This window comes from Pteronotus mesoamericanus, unplaced genomic scaffold (genome assembly GCF_021234165.1).
Source record: "Pteronotus mesoamericanus isolate MK-2021 breed Mesoamerican mustached bat unplaced genomic scaffold, CSHL_Meso_final scaffold_165, whole genome shotgun sequence".
NCBI lineage: Eukaryota > Metazoa > Chordata > Mammalia > Chiroptera > Mormoopidae > Pteronotus > Pteronotus mesoamericanus.
The window spans coordinates 3,522,948-3,540,992 of NW_026555307.1; the positions used below are offsets into that span (position 1 = coordinate 3,522,948).

The 18,045-nt window shown below is 55.6% G+C and overlaps 3 protein-coding genes across 5 annotated transcripts in view; 1 reads left to right on the top strand and 2 right to left on the bottom strand.

Moving 5' to 3' along the window:
• GALNS (galactosamine (N-acetyl)-6-sulfatase) overlaps positions 1 to 3,711 on the bottom strand; it is a 32,013-nt gene extending 28,302 nt beyond the window's left edge. The window contains exon 1 of one of the 2 annotated variants that reach the window (XM_054588955.1): positions 3,422 to 3,711. In XM_054588955.1, coding sequence (XP_054444930.1) covers positions 3,422 to 3,541 — 120 coding nt within the window. In that variant the 5' untranslated portion in view covers positions 3,542 to 3,711. The remainder of the gene's footprint in view (positions 1 to 3,421) is intronic. The other variant, XM_054588954.1, reaches the window with a different exon arrangement.
• On the top strand, positions 3,680 to 7,788 carry TRAPPC2L (trafficking protein particle complex subunit 2L). 2 transcript variants are annotated; one of them, XM_054588958.1, is made up of 5 exons: positions 3,680 to 3,747; positions 5,322 to 5,494; positions 6,442 to 6,529; positions 6,663 to 6,742; positions 7,693 to 7,788. In XM_054588958.1, exons 1-5 carry the CDS (start codon positions 3,691 to 3,693, stop codon positions 7,736 to 7,738), a joined length of 444 nt encoding a protein of 147 aa, XP_054444933.1. In that variant the 5' UTR covers positions 3,680 to 3,690; the 3' UTR covers positions 7,739 to 7,788. The 2 variants fall into 2 exon arrangements, with proteins under 2 accessions (XP_054444933.1, XP_054444934.1); XM_054588959.1 differs by having other exon boundaries at positions 3,685 to 3,747; positions 5,345 to 5,494.
• Positions 7,789 to 12,758: 4,970 nt separating this feature from the next.
• On the bottom strand, positions 12,759 to 15,708 carry PABPN1L (PABPN1 like, cytoplasmic). Its single transcript, XM_054588835.1, has 7 exons — positions 15,442 to 15,708; positions 14,866 to 15,001; positions 14,475 to 14,542; positions 13,845 to 13,951; positions 13,660 to 13,747; positions 12,948 to 13,093; positions 12,759 to 12,868 (listed from the first exon to the last, which is right to left on the bottom strand). Exons 1-7 carry the CDS (start codon positions 15,706 to 15,708, stop codon positions 12,829 to 12,831), a joined length of 852 nt encoding a protein of 283 aa, XP_054444810.1. The 3' UTR covers positions 12,759 to 12,828.
• Positions 15,709 to 18,045: the final 2,337 nt, after the last annotated feature.

An 18,045-nucleotide genomic window follows, 5' to 3' on the forward strand; every position in this document is an offset into this window, starting at 1 on the left:
CAAAGAGTGCTAGGCCCTTGGGAGCAGGAGTGGTCTTGGGCCCAGTGGGGCTGAGACCCCCCGGGAGGGAGCTCTGTCCCCACCAACCCTGGCCTCATCAGCCTTGGAGAACAGAGCTGAGTCAGGTCCACTGGAGAAACTGTTCTCAACCTCTAAACTCACTGAATGCATGTTTACCAGGGTCTGTTCTGGATCTGAGGACACACTGGGGAAGTAGGAGGCAGATGCTATCCCTACCCTCGCCAGGTGCCACCCTGGATGAAAGGGTCCGCATGCCTACCCTATCCTACTCCCAGCCTGGCTCTCTGGGGGTGGGGATGGGGGTGGGGTACTGTCCAGAGGCCCCACAGCTGCACAGGCCAGCAGACCCCACCCCACTCCAGCCAGTGAGCCTGGCTCAGGGGCACGAACTGAGTCTTCATGGCAGCTTGTCCTCCCAACTGGAGGCCTGTTGACCATAGGGCAGGTGAGGACACAGTGAGGGGCTCCTGCTACCTGAAGTCACGGCTGCTCCAGCCTGTCAGGAGCACTGGTTTTCCTATTTTGCTTAGGTCACTTTGCATGCATTTTCTGTTATTGCCATCAAAAAGTCCTGGCTTATCTGCATTTGCTGACCGGGACAAAAGTCTTCCAGACTTTTTTGATTTCAGCTGCCAGAGAACCCCAAAGCCACAAGAAGGAACCTGTACCGGAAGGGCCGGGCACTGAGGCTTCTGGTTACTGTTCCGGTTCCTGCTACCCCACCCTGGGGCGCTCAAGCAGGGAGGCTTCCCATGTCAGCCCCTCAAGTAAAATACTCCCAGTGCTGGTCATGCTCCACCACTCGGAACCTCTGGGGCCTAAAATGACATTTCCAACAGAAATACACAGGAGCCACCTGTATAAGTTTGCACTTTCTAGGAGCGCCATTAAAAAGGCAAAAAGAAACAAATGAGTGAGGGCTACCTGATTTTCTTTAACTCAGTATAGGCATACGTCACTTTATTGCACCTTGCTTGCTTGTGCTTCACGGGTGTTTCATTTTTTTTTTTAATGAACTGAAGAGGCAAGACTCTCTACCAGCAAAAAGATCGTCACTTGTTTTATCGTGATATTCGCTTTACTGCAATATTTGTTCTATTGCGGTGGTCTGGAACTAGACCTACAAAGTCTCTGAAGAACATGTATTCAGATAATATCCAAAATATTATCATTTCAACAAGCCTTCAATAAACTGGAGGGCACATGGCTTCCCTCGCACACCCACTGCCACCCTGGAGAGAAGGGGAAGGAGCAGAAACCTGAAAGACAAAGTACTCAGCTAGAGTCGCATCATCCAAAAGAGACTGCTTGAACAAGCCTTGACAGGGACTCCGACTTGAAGAAGACTAATATTGAAACAAAAAGCAAGCACTTCCAAGACCAGTGTTGTTAGGAAGCAGTTTCCCTATTGGCCATTAGGATGGGACCAGCGGAGGGGCTGCAGAGCCTGCTTTGGAGGCAAGCATCATCTGAGTGAGTTTATGAGACTAAAAAGAAGCAGGTCCAGTGTTATGTCTGGGTGTCAGAATTATGGATGGATTTCTAAGATCTTTCCAGTCTCATTGGAATGTTGTTAATTTTTCATAATAAAAATGATTATTGTAATAAAAAATTATTGAGTTTTTTTAAACATTCTTTTTCTTGTACTGAGTCTTCAAAATTTGCGTGTAGTTAACACTCAGCACCTCTTAATTCCAACCATCAAGGACTGTCCAACAGCCATGTGAGGCTCCTGGCCTTGGTCCAAAGGCTCCTGTGAGTGTCTCTGCTGGCCTTTTGAGAAACTCTGAGCTCTGTTTATTCACATTTCTGACACCAAATATGTGGGGGGATTTCCACACCAGCCACTCCTCCAGCTCTCCAGGCACCAGCGGGGAGTCCAACAATTCTGTTCAGTTCTGACGCTATCTACCTGGAGCCTCAGACCCCACAGGTCAAGGGCTCAGTCCCACAAGACTGCCCCGCTTCAATGAGCCACAAGTCCCTGGCCTCCTGAACTTCTGACCAAGCTACTCCAGTTGAGCGTACAGACCTGCTCAAGTTCCATAATTTGCTAGAACAACTCTCAGAATTCAAGAAAGTATTGTATTTACTATTTTGAGTTCATTATAACGGATACAACTCAGGAAGAGGGGTCGAGGCTGATCCCTAGGTATGGGGAAGGGGCAAAAAGTCCCCCACCCTCCCTTGTTGCCTTCCCAGCTCCTCCACGTGTTTCTCTAGTTTAGGTTCCCTATCCCCGTACCGCCTGCCTCCCCCGCCATGTCTCGTTACACAGACGCAATTGATTGAATCATCATCGACCTCTGGTGATGGAGCTCAATCTCCAGCCACTCACTATTCTCTCCCTCGAGGTCAGGGCCGCGCTGAAAGCTTTAACCTTTTAATCACACCTTGGTCTCCTGAGGACCTCTCCTGAAGCTACCTCATTAGCACATCACAGACACTGCTATCTCGCCAAGGGTTTTAGGAGCTGTATGCCAGGACTCTGTCTTTCATCGTACCACAGGATCTGCTATCACAGCCTCTCCTCTGCCCTGCCTCAGTCCTCACATCACCGTGAGGAGAGCTGGATGGAGAAGAGACAAAGCCCAAAGAGCTTCAGTACATTCTCCAGGCTCAGGCGAGTAGGATCCGCCCGCCCAGGTTTGTCTACATCCCTACTATACCCCGAAACCTCACGTTGACTAATCTGAGAATTTCCATTTCACTCCCTGCTTCTTCGGGAAAGGAGCACAGGGGGTAAAGCTGCAAAGGGACAAGTGAACGACTCAGCTCCCTGACAGGAATCCTGCTATTTTCCTAGCTCCACAGGGCCGGCCCACAATTGTGAGTGTGTGCCTGGGGCTGAACACACATCTGCCAGGGGACATTCTTTCTGCTTCAGCTAAAGACCTGACCTTGGACTAGAATTCTCAACAGGGCCAGGGCAACCTGCCCAGGTGAACAGGGGCAGCCCTGGGGCAGGGCGGATGCAAAGGAATTGGCTTTCTAGGCAGTGTCTGGCTCTTGGTCGGCTTGTCACCCACCCGCTTCCCTGACCCCTGACACACTGGGTGGGAGGGGCAGGGGTGAGCAGGGGCTGCTACGGAGCTGGTCCTCACCTGGCCAGGGTGGCAGCTGCTCTGGGCTGCCCTTCCACCCTTCCAGAATGAAAGGGGCAAGAAATGGAACAATACAGAGGAATCTTCTCCCAGCCTGGACAAGACTACCTCGCTTCCCTATGAGGATGCAGGCCTCAGGATCAGGTGTTACCCCGACACCAGCTGACACGCCCACGACCACTCCCCTCATGGAACTGCCCCCCCAGCTACAATCCACCCTCCTCGGGTCTTCCCCACCACCCACGGTTGCCCCAACCCACTGCCCCGTGCGCAGCGTTCCCCGGGCCCACACTCACGTCGTCCATGAGCAAGAGCAGGATATTGGGGAGCTGCAGGGTGCCACTGGCCCCCAGCCCCGCTGCACTCAGCACCAGCAGCAGCACCCGCCACCTCATCGCCGCAGCAACCGCCGCCATGGCAACCACGCCGGGCTCTGCGGAGCCTGGGCCTGCGGCTGGGGTAGGGCGGGCGGCTCTTCCGATTTGGCGGCGGGGCGGGGCGGGGCGGCTGAATGACAGAAGGGGCGGGGCCTGGGAGGCCTCGTGACAGGCTGGGGAATCACGTGATGTGGCCGGCCCGGCCTCCCAAGATGGCGGTGTGCGTAGCAGTGATCGCCAAGGAGGTGCGTACGCTAGCGGGCGACGGGCGCCTCTGTGTTCCGGCGATCGTCGGGACCCGCGTCCGAGTCACGCCCGCGCTTTCCGTCTTCCCACTTCCCTTCCTCGAGGGCCCTAGAGGGAAGGGCCCGTCGGCTTCGCTGAGCCGACGGCGTTTGGGCGGTTCCGGGGAGGCGGCGCCCACGCCCGTTTCTGCAGCTGCGGAAGCGTCAGACCCCGGCGTCCACAAGCCGGGACCTCCTCTCCCTTCCGGGCTCGGGGCCTGCCCCCGATCCCCGGACCCCGCCCCGTCCCCCATCCCCCACCGGCCTTGCTCAAGTGTCACCTGTTCACTTCTCTGTCCTGCTTCACTGCGCCTCCCAGCCGGCCACGCCATCCCCCACTCGGTCAATCGACTCAGCAGTCACAATACTGCTTTAAGAACAAATCAGGTCGTGTCATGCTCCCCGCCTAAAATTTCTCCAGTGGCTTCTCATTGCCTTAGGCTAATGTCTGAATAACCTGCTCGCCTTGGCCCCGTCTCTGACACCGCTAATACCCTCTACTTTAACCCAGCGGAATCACTTGCAGCTCCCTAACAGTCTCTGCTGTCTCACCTCCGGCCTTCGCACCTGGAACTCATCTCTCTCTAACCGCCTTTCTCCACCTTCCCTCCCCTTCACTGGCCACTATAGATTTTATTTTCTCTAGAAAGCTGTTTCTGAATCCTGATACTGAGCTCGATAGCTGTCCACATGCTCCGATTACGGAGCCCTTTTGTGTCCTTTGCATCAGGCTTACGAGGCCTGCCTTCCTTGAAGCTCTTGAGTGCTGGCTTCCTTTTTAGCACGTGCTACAATGTGTTATTTTTTGTTGGTGGATTTGTTGACTGTGTCAGCCCCACTAGAGTAGGGGCAGTGTAGTGTTCACTATATCTGGGCAGCACCAGGCGCGGGACGGAAGCAGTGAATTGTGACATGAGGGAGCTCCGGGAAGATGCTGTAAACTCCGGATGAAGATGGTCAGAAATGGATGTGCGGAAATGAAGGGAGGTTTGAACCAAGCCTTGAAGGGTTTAGTGACAGGGCATGCCAGTGCGTCTGCTAGGGTGAAGAGGTTGCAGGAGGTGACTTATCAGGAAACAGCTAGTATTATAGGGCCAGGAGGAGCATGTGCTGGGGCTGGGCCCCACACATGAGGTGAGTGACCTGTCCAGGCCGGCCACGCCATCCCCCACTCGGTCAATCGACTCAGCACACAGCATTCCGCTCTCCGTCTTTCCACTTCCCTTCCTCGAGGGCCCTGGAGAGAGAAGGGCCCATCGGCTTCGCTGAGCCGACGGCGTTTGGGCGGTTCCGGGGAGGCGGCGCCCACTCCCGTTTCTCCCCGGAACCGCCCTATTTTTGTGAGCCAATTTTTTTCTGCCCATCCTATTCAGGCCCCTTTGTAGATAATATGTAAACGTTCTCCAAAGGCAGTGTGTTTCTGTTGCTAATTGACACTTGGCTGGTTCTCCATCCTGAGTGCTCTGGCTTCATTTTCATATTCGGTGCACACAGTGGATTCTCATCACCTCAGTTGCTGTCATCCTCTCTTGCAGAATTACCCTCTTTACATCCGCAGTGTCCCCACGGAGAATGAGCTTAAGTTCCACTACATGGTGCACACGTCCCTGGACGTGGTGGATGAGAAGATCTCTGCAATGGGGAAGGCCCTGGTGGACCAGAGGGAGCTCTACCTGGGCCTGCTGTACCCCACAGAGGACTACAAGGTGTATCCTTCACACCCAGCAGGGGCCTCTTCCCACAGGGTTCGAATCCAGGGATCACACCTGCAGCTGTGTGGGGTACTATAGGTCAGATAACCTTGAAAAGCATTTTGAACCATCACTTGGAAAAAAAAAAAAAAAAGATGAGGGCGTTCAGCCTAGGGGGAATTAGGACAGCTTGAAGCTAATTGAGACCTTGGTTTTTTCCCCTTTAATTAGGAGGATAATGTGAGAAAAGCCAGGCTTGAATTACCTAGAGAATTGTCTGCATGTGTCCCTTGTTAGGTTTATGGAAGAGCTGGGGAAGCTCCTCCTTTGTGCCCGCAAGGATTTCTTTCTCACCACCTCCGAGCAAGGGATGATTGGCTCACTTATTTCATTATCAGGCCCAGCCCCCCCTCCCGCCCCCCACAAGTCACTATAAAATCTTGACCACTCCCTTGGGGCAAATGGATTGAAACCCAAGGAGTTCAAAGATGTTCCCACGGGCAGTAACGTAGCTTGCCCACAGTGACGCTTGCCTGGGAGCCAGTGTTCTGCAAGATGAAGTGGCCTTGAGAGGTGTGGATACCTTTCAAGGGCAAGTAGATTTGCCCTTTGTGAAACCTCTTGTTTTTCATAGAGGGCAAGGCCTGGGCAGGCAGCCCGGAAGTTTGAATCAGGATGGGGCTTAGCTGCCTGCCTTTTGCTTCTCTAGTAAACACCAGAAGCTGCCCCAAGGAAGTGTCTAGTCACACCCAGTGTGGTCCATGTGGTCCTCCTGGCATTGCAAGACAGGCCCAGCCTGAGGCACTTACTGTGGTGCAAGGTTTGTCATGTTTCTCCGAAGTGGCTTTGGAGCCAGGGATATGCACAGATGGCCTTTTGCTTTCACACTCCACACAGTGAGGCTGTGTTTCATGCTGCCACAGAGTCCCTGTGTTGATAGTGTGTTCCCTAACCAGCTGTGCAGATACGGTTACGTGACCAACTCCAAGGTGAAGTTTGTTATGGTGGTGGATTCCTCCAACCCGGCGCTTCGAGACAACGAGATTCGCAGTGTAAGTGCAGGGGGTTTATAAGCCGTGCCTGAGGCTGTTTTCCTTTTTCACCTTGTTTTAAAGTATTGAAAAGCAAGAAATATGGCCATAATCATGTGTACACACGAATTAAAAATGCTGGCTCTTGTTTCAGATGTTCCGGAAGCTGCACAACTCCTACACAGATGTGATGTGTAACCCCTTCTATAACCCAGGGGACCGCATTCAGTCCAGGTGGGTCCGCTGCTCTCAGTTTTGCCGCCTTCCTTTGTAGGCCCTGACCAGCCAAAAGGCAATGATTCTGAAAGGGAGGGAGGGAAGGTCTTTTGAAGCCATGGACAGTGTTTTCCTAAGGCAGAGCTCTGAGGCAACAGAGCACTGTCTTTTTCAAACCAACTCTCACACAAATTTTCAACATATAAAACAGGAATTGGGGGGCAGAGCTTGCCCATTTGGTTTCCCACGTGCGCCCAGCAGTTACTGGGGTGCCGTCATAGAATCCTGTGAGGGCCCTGGCATGTGGACAGAAGCCTCCTAGGAAAACAGCCTCCTGTCATTGTCTAATTCTTTGATATTGAACTTGGATGGTGAGGAAACTGGATGGAAGAGATCTTCAAATAACCTTCAAATAAACACAGTCTTTTAATATTGGAACATCATGAATACACTTCATGAAGAAGCATTCACACACCCCAAGTCAGCTCCTGGGAATTCCCTACATTTCTAGACAGGTTTCCCAAGGGGCTTCTTGTAGTTGGCAGGTAAGAGGACACTGCAGTGACCCAAGCAAGGCCCTTCCATGGTGCCTTCTCTCACCTGTGACACTGTGTTTTGGGTCACCCTGCGTCCTCGGGGGAGAAGCCAGTGCTGTTATGTGGAACCCTGTGTCTCCTGGGCTGTTCAGGGCAGTGACGGCCACTGTTCCCGCCACACTGCAGCCCTGGGTGCCCGCGCCTGGAGACCCCGCAGGCGAGGCCTTGGGAAACCCAAAGAACGTCGGAGGCAGGAGACTTAAATTCCCATCGCCAGGACACACGTCCTGGCTTCTCAGCCAAGTTAATTTATCTGGATGTTAGAGGCTGACTCCCAGAGTGTCCGGGGACGCAGGCAGTGCCCCAGAGCCTGTCTCTGCCTGGGCGAGCGATGCAGAGCAGGTCTCTTCATTGGTCTGTTTCTGTTTTCAGGGCCTTCGACAGCATGGTGACATCTATGATGATACAGGTCTGTTGAGCGAGAAAACATTGCTGCCTGTTGATTGAAGAGAAGTGTTTTGTATATAACCATATTGTGTAAATGTGTATTTATTATCATTTACCTCTTCCTGAATGTCACAGACATGCCATATGGGGGCAAGGCCTGGTGCAGCACATGTCAACTAAATGTTTTGTGACATCAGATTTGGTGTTTTCCTTCTGTGTCTGCAGAGGGTTTAACTACAGAGTTTAATGCAGGAATTTTCAAGGAGGAGGCAGAGGTCAGGGACTAGGCAGAGCAGGGAACTGTGATCCCCACAAGGCACAAAGGAGCAGTGGGAGCTGGGTGGCGGGAGCCCACAGAGCTTGGAGCCTTGGAGAGGCTGAGCCCATGGGGCAGGAAAGGAGCTTCAGAGGGACTTGGGGGCCAGCCTCAGCTTTACTGGCTGCTCTCGCAGCGCCCTCCAGTGGCTGTCCAGGTGGTGTGGCGTATAGAGCCTCCTGTGTCTGTAGATTTAGAGGAGCACCGGACAGGCCACTTACCTTCCTCCACGGGGCAAAGTTCTCTTTCTGGTCTCACATCCGGCCTGACGTCTGGTCTCTGCCCAACCTTGGGAAGCAGCCCTCCCAGGAACTAGGACTCTGTGTATTGGCAGTGTCTTGCCTGTGGCTGCTTGCTTTCTGAGGGAATGAGCCCTCTTCCGCCTACTAGTGCATGGGGTTTCTAGTGGCCTGAGGGCCAGGCAGGGTTAGGGGGATGAGGCCCCTGCTGCCCCCCAGGCCTGTGGGCAAGCTGCCTGGGTGGGGCGGGGATTACATTTGAGGAGGAGCTGATGTAATTGGATGTCTGTCTGTAATCTGCTTCCCCAGAAGGCTTCTCAGCCAAGTCCAGCGGACAGTCCTAATAGTTGGCTCTGACTGAGGTGTCAGCCCCTTCTGGGGTCAGGCAGCCCAGGTTCTAACACCCTTTGCCATTTGGTACTGTGCCCCGTGAAGTGGGAGAGGCGACAAGGACCTGCTGAGCCTCAGCTCCACCCGCACAGTCTGCTCTGAGTTGCGTTCAGTGCAGCCGGTGGCCGGCCTCCTTGAGTCAGTGCCCCTGGACAGCTGTGAGCCCCTCCCGCCCCCACCTCAGACGCTGGGGAGGGGGTCTTTGACCAGGAGGAAGGTGGCTCAGATCCCTCTGGGGAGTGGGAAAGGCTGTAGCGTTGGTCAGCCTGGGGCTGGAACTGGGAGGTGAACTTCTCCCTGCACCCTGTTGGATCTCCCTCCTGTCTAACAAGCGCAGGATTAATTTTTTAAATTACAGAAGTAAACAAAACAAATCAACTAGGAGTGCATGTTAAAAACAAGTCCCAGCCCCCTCCTCCCACTCTCACTGCAGGTGGAATTGGAAGGCCTAGAATCGGGCTGAGAAGTACCAACAAGCAGGCACTGGTTGCAACACCAGTGGACCTTAGGCCCCCTCACCCAGGATTCCTTCCTTGCGGTCCGTGGTTGAGGTTTCAGTAGTGACCTCTCCTGCCTGCGTAGTGGCTCTGGTAGGGACTGCAAGTTGCTGACCCAACATTCTTCCTTGTTTCTTTACTAACTTCCCCGGTATTATTGAGGACCATTGCCTAGATACGAGATAATTTCCTACCTTTCATAGTACACAGGGTAGGTAGTTACGGCATGTAAGTGGGTGGTGTTGGGAGAGACTTACAAAAAAGATGTTTTAAAGGGGTTCACCTGGCAGATGGAGTATCCCTCCTTCATTTTTTCCCTTCTTCCTGCCTAGAACTTGAATATGATGGCTGGGATTCTGGCCCATTTTTTTTCCCTAGATATTATATAGATTTATGATTTTCTATTGCTTCTTAATCCACTTAAAACTTCACAGTATAACAGTTTCAGGCAGCTTCTTTGTTACTTTCTTTGGTTTCTACTGCTTTAGGCAACAATGGCTCGACCTTTAGTAATAAGCCTTCATTTGTTGAACTACGAAGGAAAGCTTGTACCACAAAGGGTCCCAAATCCAGCGGTCTGTGCTGACAAACTTCATTGATAACGACTTGCAGATTAGCAGCTATCTCATCACTTGACATATTCAGTGTTGCTGTTTTGGTCTTGAGAAAGTTTTCCCTTTCTTCATCTACCTTAATTTCATGTCCAGTTTTAAATAACTCAAGCATTTTGGGGATGTCCTGGCCAATGAAATTTCGAGTAAGCTTTGGAAATCTTCAGTTTCTTCTTTAAAGGCTTAAGCTCAGGCATTATTTCTGGAACAGCTACATAAAAGTCTGATTGAATTTCATCATCCAAAATCTTCTGAATGAGATCAGCTCCTCCTGCAAACGCAGCTCCATTTTCTTCTGCAGCCATATTGAGAACCTGATAAGGTTCATCCTCTAGGACAGAGGAAAAAGCTAGCAGGAGCTGGTTTGAGACATACTAGCCCTGGGCTACTTGTGTTCAGCAATTTATGTGAAAACAAACAAAAAAACCCCTGTCGAAGCCATTGCTATTTGGGTTTTTCTGTAGGTGCAGCCAGACCAACCCATAAATGCTTCCTACATTAGGGAGTTTCTACACACATTGTTAGGTAGCATTACCACATTAGGCCTGAGGAAATCAAGCGCTAGACGTTATCTGCTAGTCTTTGTTCTGCCAGCAGAACTGTCAGATGGCAGTTTCACATTATCTTTTTACAGCTTTATACAGGAGGTGGCCTCATTGAGCCCCTCGGGTGCATCTCCTAGTCAGCCCTTGACCATTGTTCCAGGTGACGTCTTTGGCTGAAGTTCACTGCCAGCAGTCTGTCAGTCTTCCCTCCGCCGTCAGTGCCTCTCCCTCTCTTCTGCCCCAGACCAGACGGGGGCGAGGGGAGCCATGGGTCTCGGCCTTCCCCAGGCACAGCCACTTGGGTCTGCTCAGTGGCTCACTGCTCAGAGCCCCGCCACCCACGTGGTGGCCACGTCCAGGAGTGTCGTCTGTCCCCCCTCCACCTTGGCCTGCTCAGGCCTGAGAACCACTGGAAGGGAGGGATTCCCAGGCCCACTCTCCTCAAAATGGCCACACAGAGGGGACCAAGAAAAGGCTTCTAAAGAGGAACTAACTACTTGGGGTAGAAGACTCAGCAGGGCCTTATCAGAAAAGCCAACATGCACAATGAGTGTATCAACACCAATGAAGGTGCCCCTGCTGAGGCCTAAGGTGCTGAGCTCGCAGGAGCCCGCGATACCTAACCTGCGGCTCGGGGACCGCATCTGATGGCATGCCTCCCCTGCTGCCCCTGCTGCTCACGGTCCTGACCGCGCACAGAAGTTCCACAGCCAAGCCTGGCTCTGCCCTGGGCTGCTGGGTGACCTTGGCAAGGCTTCCTGACGTCAGACCTCCTGCTCACCTTTTCACTGGAGGGGGACGGGACCTAAAACTAGAGATTCCCTCTCGCAGCTCTGGAGGCCAGGGTCGAACCAAGGTGTCAGCAGAGTGGGTTCCTTCTGGAGGCTCTGAGGGGGGATCCGCTCCAGGCTTCTCTCCATCTTCTGGTGGCCACCAATGATCCTGGGGGCTCCTTGTGTAGGCACACGCCCCAGCTTCTGCCTCTGTGTCCCCACCATCCTCTCCATGTGTCTGTGTCTCAGATCCGGTGTGCGCCGTTGGACGTCGGGCCCATTCCCAGATCGCCCAGGGTGATCTCATTTCAAGATCTCTAAAGACCCATTTGCCAAGTAAGTTCACATTTATAGGTTCTGGAGATTAGGATGTGGACATCTTTTTCTTTGAAGGCCATCGTTCACCCCACTATAAGAGACAGCGTTGACCCAGGTCACAAGGGACAAGTGAACCTGGCCTGAAGGGGGAAGTTAAAGACACGTGTGGGTGGAGTCAAGGGGCAGTCCACTGTCCCCTGCCTTCGCCAGTGTTAGAGGGAACCAGGGACAGACAGGGACCAACCCATCTGTGGACAGACTGGGTGGCACCACCTGTAGATTGAAGCACAAGGCATTTCTGTTTGAAGCTTAAGGAATCGATCATCAAATAAACATAACAAGGCAGAGAGAGTTGCCTTTGAAAAGCCAAGAGAGGGCTCATTAATGGTTAATGCCAGAACCTAGTGTGTTGGCACCTGGCTCCAAGCTTCCTTCCCCAGCTCAGAATGCAGTCGGGCGACGGAGAACGCGCCGCCCCCTCAGGGAGAAGGCCACTGTGTCCGTCTGAGAGAGGGCAGCAGTCGGGGTGCACAGGGAGTGCAGAAAACTCCCCTCTGCTTCCCGAACTGATGCGGGCTGGACCTGTGCCTGGTGCCTGAGGTGCATGCCCGTCTGCAGTCCCTCACGGGTGAGGACACACAAAGGCGAGTGTCTGGGTCACTCACTGTTGGGGGAGCAGGTGCCCCGCAGGCCACCAGACCTGGGGTGAAGACAAAATTAGCTACTGCTTCCCCTGTAGCATGGGGGCGGATGGCGACTCTGTAAGCCCCGACGCTGCCCATTCGCAGTGCGCGGTGAAGCGGGGTGGAGGTGGGTCCTGGCCTCACAGCCTCGTGCTGTCACCTGCCTTTCGCTGTAGTGTCTGCCCCCAGAGAGAGTGAGTGTCTCTGAGAGACGAATAAAGGAAGGTCTGTTGTCACGTGCTTTTAAAAACTATTCAAGTTTAATAAATTTATGCTTTACCATTAAGACACATTTCTATTTTTCTTTAAAAGGAGTTCGTTGATGAACCCTGAGTATGACAACCCTGGGCAGACTCAGCATTGCCTGGGCCTCACCTGCCCAAAGCTTTGCCCAGTGCCCTCCAAGGCTCCAAGGAGCGTTCTCCCCCTAGACCCACCATTGTACCCTGCTTCGTGAGTTGGGGCTTTAGCTGTTGGGTCTGGGCCACTGTGTGTGGCTCTTGTGGGCCAGGCCATCTTCCCGCCTGAATGAAGCGGGGTGAGGTGGTTTCTTCTGAACGTGGAGGCAGCTCTCCACTGACCACCACCTTTCTCCTCTGGCCTCAGGCCCTCTCCCCAACCGTGCTGTTCCCGCCAGCCTGCTTTATGGCCCCTCAGCACCCCAGGCCCGCCCCCCTAGAGTAAATGGTCCCACAGGGAGCACAGCTGTATATCCTGACCCGCCCCACTCTCAAAATCTGGTTCTTCCTTCAGTACGGTGAATACCACGGTGAGACTCTTCCCTGTCCCCTGTGCAGAGAGAGAATGGGAGGTGAGTGCCCACAGGGCCTCACCCAGCCTGGGACAAGCCCTCCCTACCTGCACTCACCTCTTCCGCCCTTGTAGTCTGAAGCAGGCCCCACCCAGGAAGCTGCTGCTGTGGGACATGGGTGCCCCCCTGGCACCTGGGTGTCTCTGCAGGCCCCCTCGGTCTGTGGAGCTGATTCCTGGCAAGTTGGTCCTTTTGGGCAGTACCTGGAACCAAAGGGCGAGTGGTCCAAGATCCCGTTCTCACACCCTCCTCTCCAGTACTGCCTAAATCCCTCTCCCGGGCCGATCCGAGGACTAAAGCTGCCTCCAGGAAGTCTTCCTGGGTTTCTTTGCTAGAGGCTCACAGGTGGTGGCCCTGGAGCCCACCAGGCACCCAGGATGTGTGTCCTCCCAAGGCGTCAGACCCCAACCTGTTCTCAACCTTGTCAGGATCGCCACTTAGGCCGAAACTGTCCCGCTACAGCTGTGGTCACGTGATAGATCCCTGTTGAGCCAACATCTCCCCCTTTGTGAGCCACAGTGCCACACACAAGCCAAACCCTTTGGGGTCTGGCGGTCCTTCACCCTGCCCCTGCAGCCCAGCAGGTGTGCCCAGAGACCCTGGGAGATTGGAGAGGGGTCAGGCTGGGCCCTTTTGTCAGCCTCCTTGTGTTAGCCTCTCTGCCTGCATCTCAGGGATTAGTAGGTTAATGTAGAGGAGCTCAGAGCACAGCCCGCACCCCCAGCACCCCCACCTCAAGGTGCCCTGGTGACTCATGGGGTTCCCGCACCTTGATGACCCGGCCTCGGAAGACGCTCTCGTCCAGCTCCACAGCAGCCTGGGCCGAGCTCTCAGCAGCGAACTCTATGTAGGCATAGCTGGGGTGAAGCGAGGGCTAGTGAGGGTCCAGCCCAGGCTACCCGCGCTAGGCAGTACCCGGGGCGCCTCGCCCCCTCCCCAAGGCCCTGTGCTGACCCTTTAGGGTGTCCGGAGAACTTGTCGCACAGAATGGTGACCCGCTGGACCTCCCCGCAGAGGTTGAAGTAGGCCTCCAGCTCCTTGGCGGTGCCCCCGTAGTCCACCTGGCACAGGCACGCCAGCATGGGGCTCTCCTGCAGAGGCCTCGCCCCTCCAGCCCCCCGACCCAGCACGTCTTCTCATCTGTCTTCTCGGTAGAGAGGGGCTGACTGGAGCCCAGGGTGTGGGCATGGCCGAGGCCTCTGCCCCCACCCCTGCTGGAGGCGGCCTGGAGACTGAGATGAACACCCCCCTCCATGTGTTAGGCAACATCCCTGGGTTTATTTGGCCTGTGCAAAGAGTGTATGGCTTTTTAAAGTGGAATTTGTTGCCAATGATTGACCAACTGGGAAATTTCACGTGGAAATCCCAACTCCCAGCTCACATTGGGGAATGAGAGCACTTGACTACACAGGCACACAGTCCCTCTGCCCTGCTCAGACCCTCCCTCCTGCTTCCCTCCTCAGGCCTGTGTGGCTTTGAGTTTGTCCCATAGTGTCCCTTTCTTTAATCCTCACAGCCAGGAGGAGGCAGCAGACCTGCGGTGGTCCCTGAAAAGACCCCATCTCACTCCCCTTCTGCACTCACATTGCCCACATAGATGGATCTGTGGTCCACTTCCACCTTCTCCACGGGGTTCTCAGGACAGGGGCAGCCTGCAGAGAGAGCAGCCCCAGGACAGATCGGGGTCGGGGGCTCAAGATGAGCTGGGGGTTTGGGCAGCTGCTAAAGGCAGGTACTTATGTTTACGGCTCATTCCTCAATCCTGGGGAAAGAGATCCTTGGGTCTGTTCTGGAAGGGTCTGCTGTTGCCTGTCAACCCAACACTCCCTGTGAGCCAGCCTCTTCCCAGCAGCAGCTCACAGCCCACCCTGATATACAGAGGAGGGAGGGGGCTCAGAGCCGCACGCCCAAGAACTTGGGGGCCCGCCTGCCCACCCACCTTGGGAATGGGTCTGCCTGGCCTGCTGGTGCCTACCTGTTTCAGGACTCAGCGGCCGTGGAGCCGGCAGAGACCTCGCTCCCCCTTCTCCTGCCCGGCCCTGTGCCCTGCTCAGCTCTGGCTCCTGGGCTTGCTCCATTGCCCACAGCTTCACTTTGATGGCCTCCAGCTCCTGCCAGCACACAGCCCCAGGCTGAGCCCCAATGCAGGACATGCCCAGCTCCTCTTGAGGGAGGGAAGAGGTGGGCTGGCCTGACCCCAGTGGTCCTCAGCGTTGGGGACCCATCAGGAACATGCTGGGGGCTTCTCCAAGGGGAAGGGGAAGGCCATGTGGACTTGGGCCACAGAGAAGCCCCTGTAACCCTCCCCCAACACATCAAGCTCCCTCCAGAGAGGCTGTTCTGCTCCCTCCAGCCTGTGCAGGGCAGGGCACCCCCACTACCCTCTTCTAGGCAGGGGACAGTGGCACTCTTGCCTCTGAGGCCAGAGCTGCAGTTCATCCCCTGCCCCCAGCCAGCCCCCACCCAGCCCCCACCCCACACAGGGAGCCCGAGGTCTCTGGCCGGCCTCCGCCCCATGCTCCAAGCAGCTGTGCTCCACGAGGCTGTTAACCTGGTCAGGTACTGGGTGCCCGGGCAGGTCCTCGGGCAGGTTCTCACTCTCGAGTAGAAACAGAGGGAAGCCTGCATCTTCCTCGCTGTTCTCTGCGTTCCCAATTTCCTCCTCCTCCTCTTTCCTGTCCCCACACTCCGGCTCCAGAGGGGTCTTCTCAGTCCAGCTCCAGGCCCCCCAGCCCTGGGCCTCGGGGTCCGAGGAAGCCCTCTGGAGCCAGGCCTCGGTGGGGGGTGGGAAGAGAGCACGGCTACAGAAAGGCCACATGGTGGCTGAAGATGAGGGGCCGGGCAGGCAGGTCCTCCAATGCTCACCTCCACACCAGCGCCTACTGGTGCCCGCCTTGGGTTTTAAGCCCTCCCCCAGGCCAGCTGCTCCCACTAAGCACTTACAAGGCCTGCAGGTGCAGCCAGGCTTCCAGCCCTGGCTTCTGGGTCTGGGGGAGCCAAAGGCCATGGACCTCTGCCCCTGTCCCCTTGTCCCTCACTGGGGCAGGAATCTCCAGGACACCCAGGGTGGAGAGGTGTATAGTGGAGGTGGAGCCCGGGAGGGCCTCCCCAACATCAGCTCAGCCTGGCTTGCTCTGAGGCCTGGGCTGGGGCAGTGACAACTCAGGAAGCAGATCGGAGTCACCAGTCCACACACCAGTGGCAGGCCACGGTTAAGGTGACACAGACAGGAGCAAGTTATCTGAGTGTGCAGGAGGAGGAAGGATGGCATATGGGTTCAGAGCAGGCTTCCTGGAGGAGGTGGCATTTGAGCCAGCCTTGATGGACCAGGTCAGGTCGAGTTGGGGCCAAGGATGGCCTGGGCACAGGGAACAGCTTGAGCAAAGGCCTGGAGTAGTGAGGACAGGGTGGGTGCCCAGGGGTCAGGGGTCTACCTCCATCCCTTCTCCTGACCCCTCCATCTGTCCCCCATGGACCCTCCCTTCCCCACTCTCATTCCGGACCAGCTTTTAGGTGGCAGCCACTTAATTGAAGCCAGAATCCTGCTCCGGCTACAGGGCACAATGGTTGAATTAAGTGCAGAGCAGCCAATGGGCTCTGGGGGCTGGAAGGCAATCCATAAAGCCTGCCTCTGCCTCCTCTACGGCTCCTCGTTGGCTGCCCAGGGAGGACAGCCACAAGCCCATGTCCCTGTGTGCCCTGGTCTCCTCCATCTGTCCTCGCCTGGCTCAGTCTTGGTGGAGGTCCTGTTGTGGCTTTTCTGTCCTCTTGACATTTTTACAGGGGACCCCTCTAGCACGTTCGCCCACCCCAGGCCATAGCTGGTAGGTCCAAGCTGGGCCAGTCGGGGGCTCTTCCCTGGGAACTTGTTACGGGGGAGGAGAGATGCAGGCCACAGTGGAGCTGTACTGTGAACCCAGAGCCAGGGAGCATTCCTCCCCCAGAGGCTGTGGGGGGGATGAGACAAGCGTCCTGGAAGTGGGGACACTTGTGGCTGCTGCCTCAGCCCTGGGAAGCTGTGGGCTTCTGCCCCTCTGCTCTCGAGAGGAGACGGTCTCCAGGCAGTCTCCTGGCCCCCAGTTGGCTGTGGTCCTTTCTGCATAGGCCTCCCAGCTCAAACACAGGTCCTCCTTGCCTCTCCCCTTTCTCCGGCTCCACACGCCTGCCCGTACTTACATGTGCACGACTCCAGGGGGCACTATTGCTACTGTACTGCTGCTTCCAGGGAGCCTCCCTGGTTGTTCCCTCTCCTTGTCGCACTGCTCCTGGGCCTCGCCCTCTGTCTGTCCAATATAAGTCTCACATCCCCATGCCTCCGCTGGCAGGCCAGAGTGCCTCAAGGGCAGTGTCCATGTCTGCACCGAGCACAGGGCCTCAGCCCAAGGCTGGCTGGACAGGAACGGAGGTGCGGCCACCGTCTGTCTTTCTCCCCTCACATGAGGCAGCTGGAGCCCACCCTCCTGTGCATCTGAGGCCTCACAGAGGGCCTCTGGTCAGGGCCCTTTCCTCTGCCTCCACATGGGAGGCAGGGCACCACGGGGCTGTGTCCAAGCTGAGAGCCGCTGGACTCAGGCCCAGTCCCCGGCAGCCTCCCTCTGAGCTCAGACCTCTGCAATGGAAAAATGTAGTCATCCCACTCTATGCTGAGATTGCTGACACACCAGGCCCAGCTGGGGCTCCCGCCAGCCGCCTGGCGTGGGGACAGCCTCGCCCCCACACTGGCCTTTGCAATGACGCCTTTCAAAATACAGCATGTTCCAAGCCTGGGCCCAAGTATCAATAACACCCGTCCCGCGGGGGCCGCCCGTGAAGCAGGGGTGCTAAGAACTGGGCACCTGACTCTGGATGGGACCGGCCCTAGGAACTGGGGCACCATGGCTGACACCCCGGCTCCTTGGGGGTCCAGGTGTTGCTTCCCGTGGTATCCACCTTCAGGGTCTTATGGAAAGTGCCCAGCACTGCCACAGGCAGTGGGACTCAGGGGCCATGAAGCCACAGGTGTCATCTGGGGTCTAGGGTCATCTAGATTGCCTCGGGGACACAACATTGGAAAGTTTACTGTACAGGAGACTGTGCGTGGACTGAGCAGGGGGTCATCTGCTCGTGTCCCATTCATACTCCAACGTACGTCACATGGTTGTTCACTCACTTGGGG

Coding starts and splice junctions, on each gene's coding strand:
- PABPN1L (XM_054588835.1), bottom strand. CDS start 15,708: ATGTGGCCTTTCTGTAGCCGTGCTCTCTTCCCACCCCCCACCGAGGCC. Junction 15,002..15,441: donor GGCACCCAGTACCTGACCAG/GTTAACAGCCTC, acceptor GTGTGCTGGCAG/GAGCTGGAGGCCATCAAAGT. Junction 14,543..14,865: donor GCCGCTGAGTCCTGAAACAG/GTAGGCACCAGC, acceptor CTCTCTCTGCAG/GCTGCCCCTGTCCTGAGAAC.
- TRAPPC2L (XM_054588958.1), top strand. CDS start 3,691: ATGTGGCCGGCCCGGCCTCCCAAGATGGCGGTGTGCGTAGCAGTGATC. Junction 3,748..5,321: donor TAGCAGTGATCGCCAAGGAG/GTGCGTACGCTA, acceptor CCTCTCTTGCAG/AATTACCCTCTTTACATCCG. Junction 6,743..7,692: donor GGGGACCGCATTCAGTCCAG/GTGGGTCCGCTG, acceptor TTCTGTTTTCAG/GGCCTTCGACAGCATGGTGA.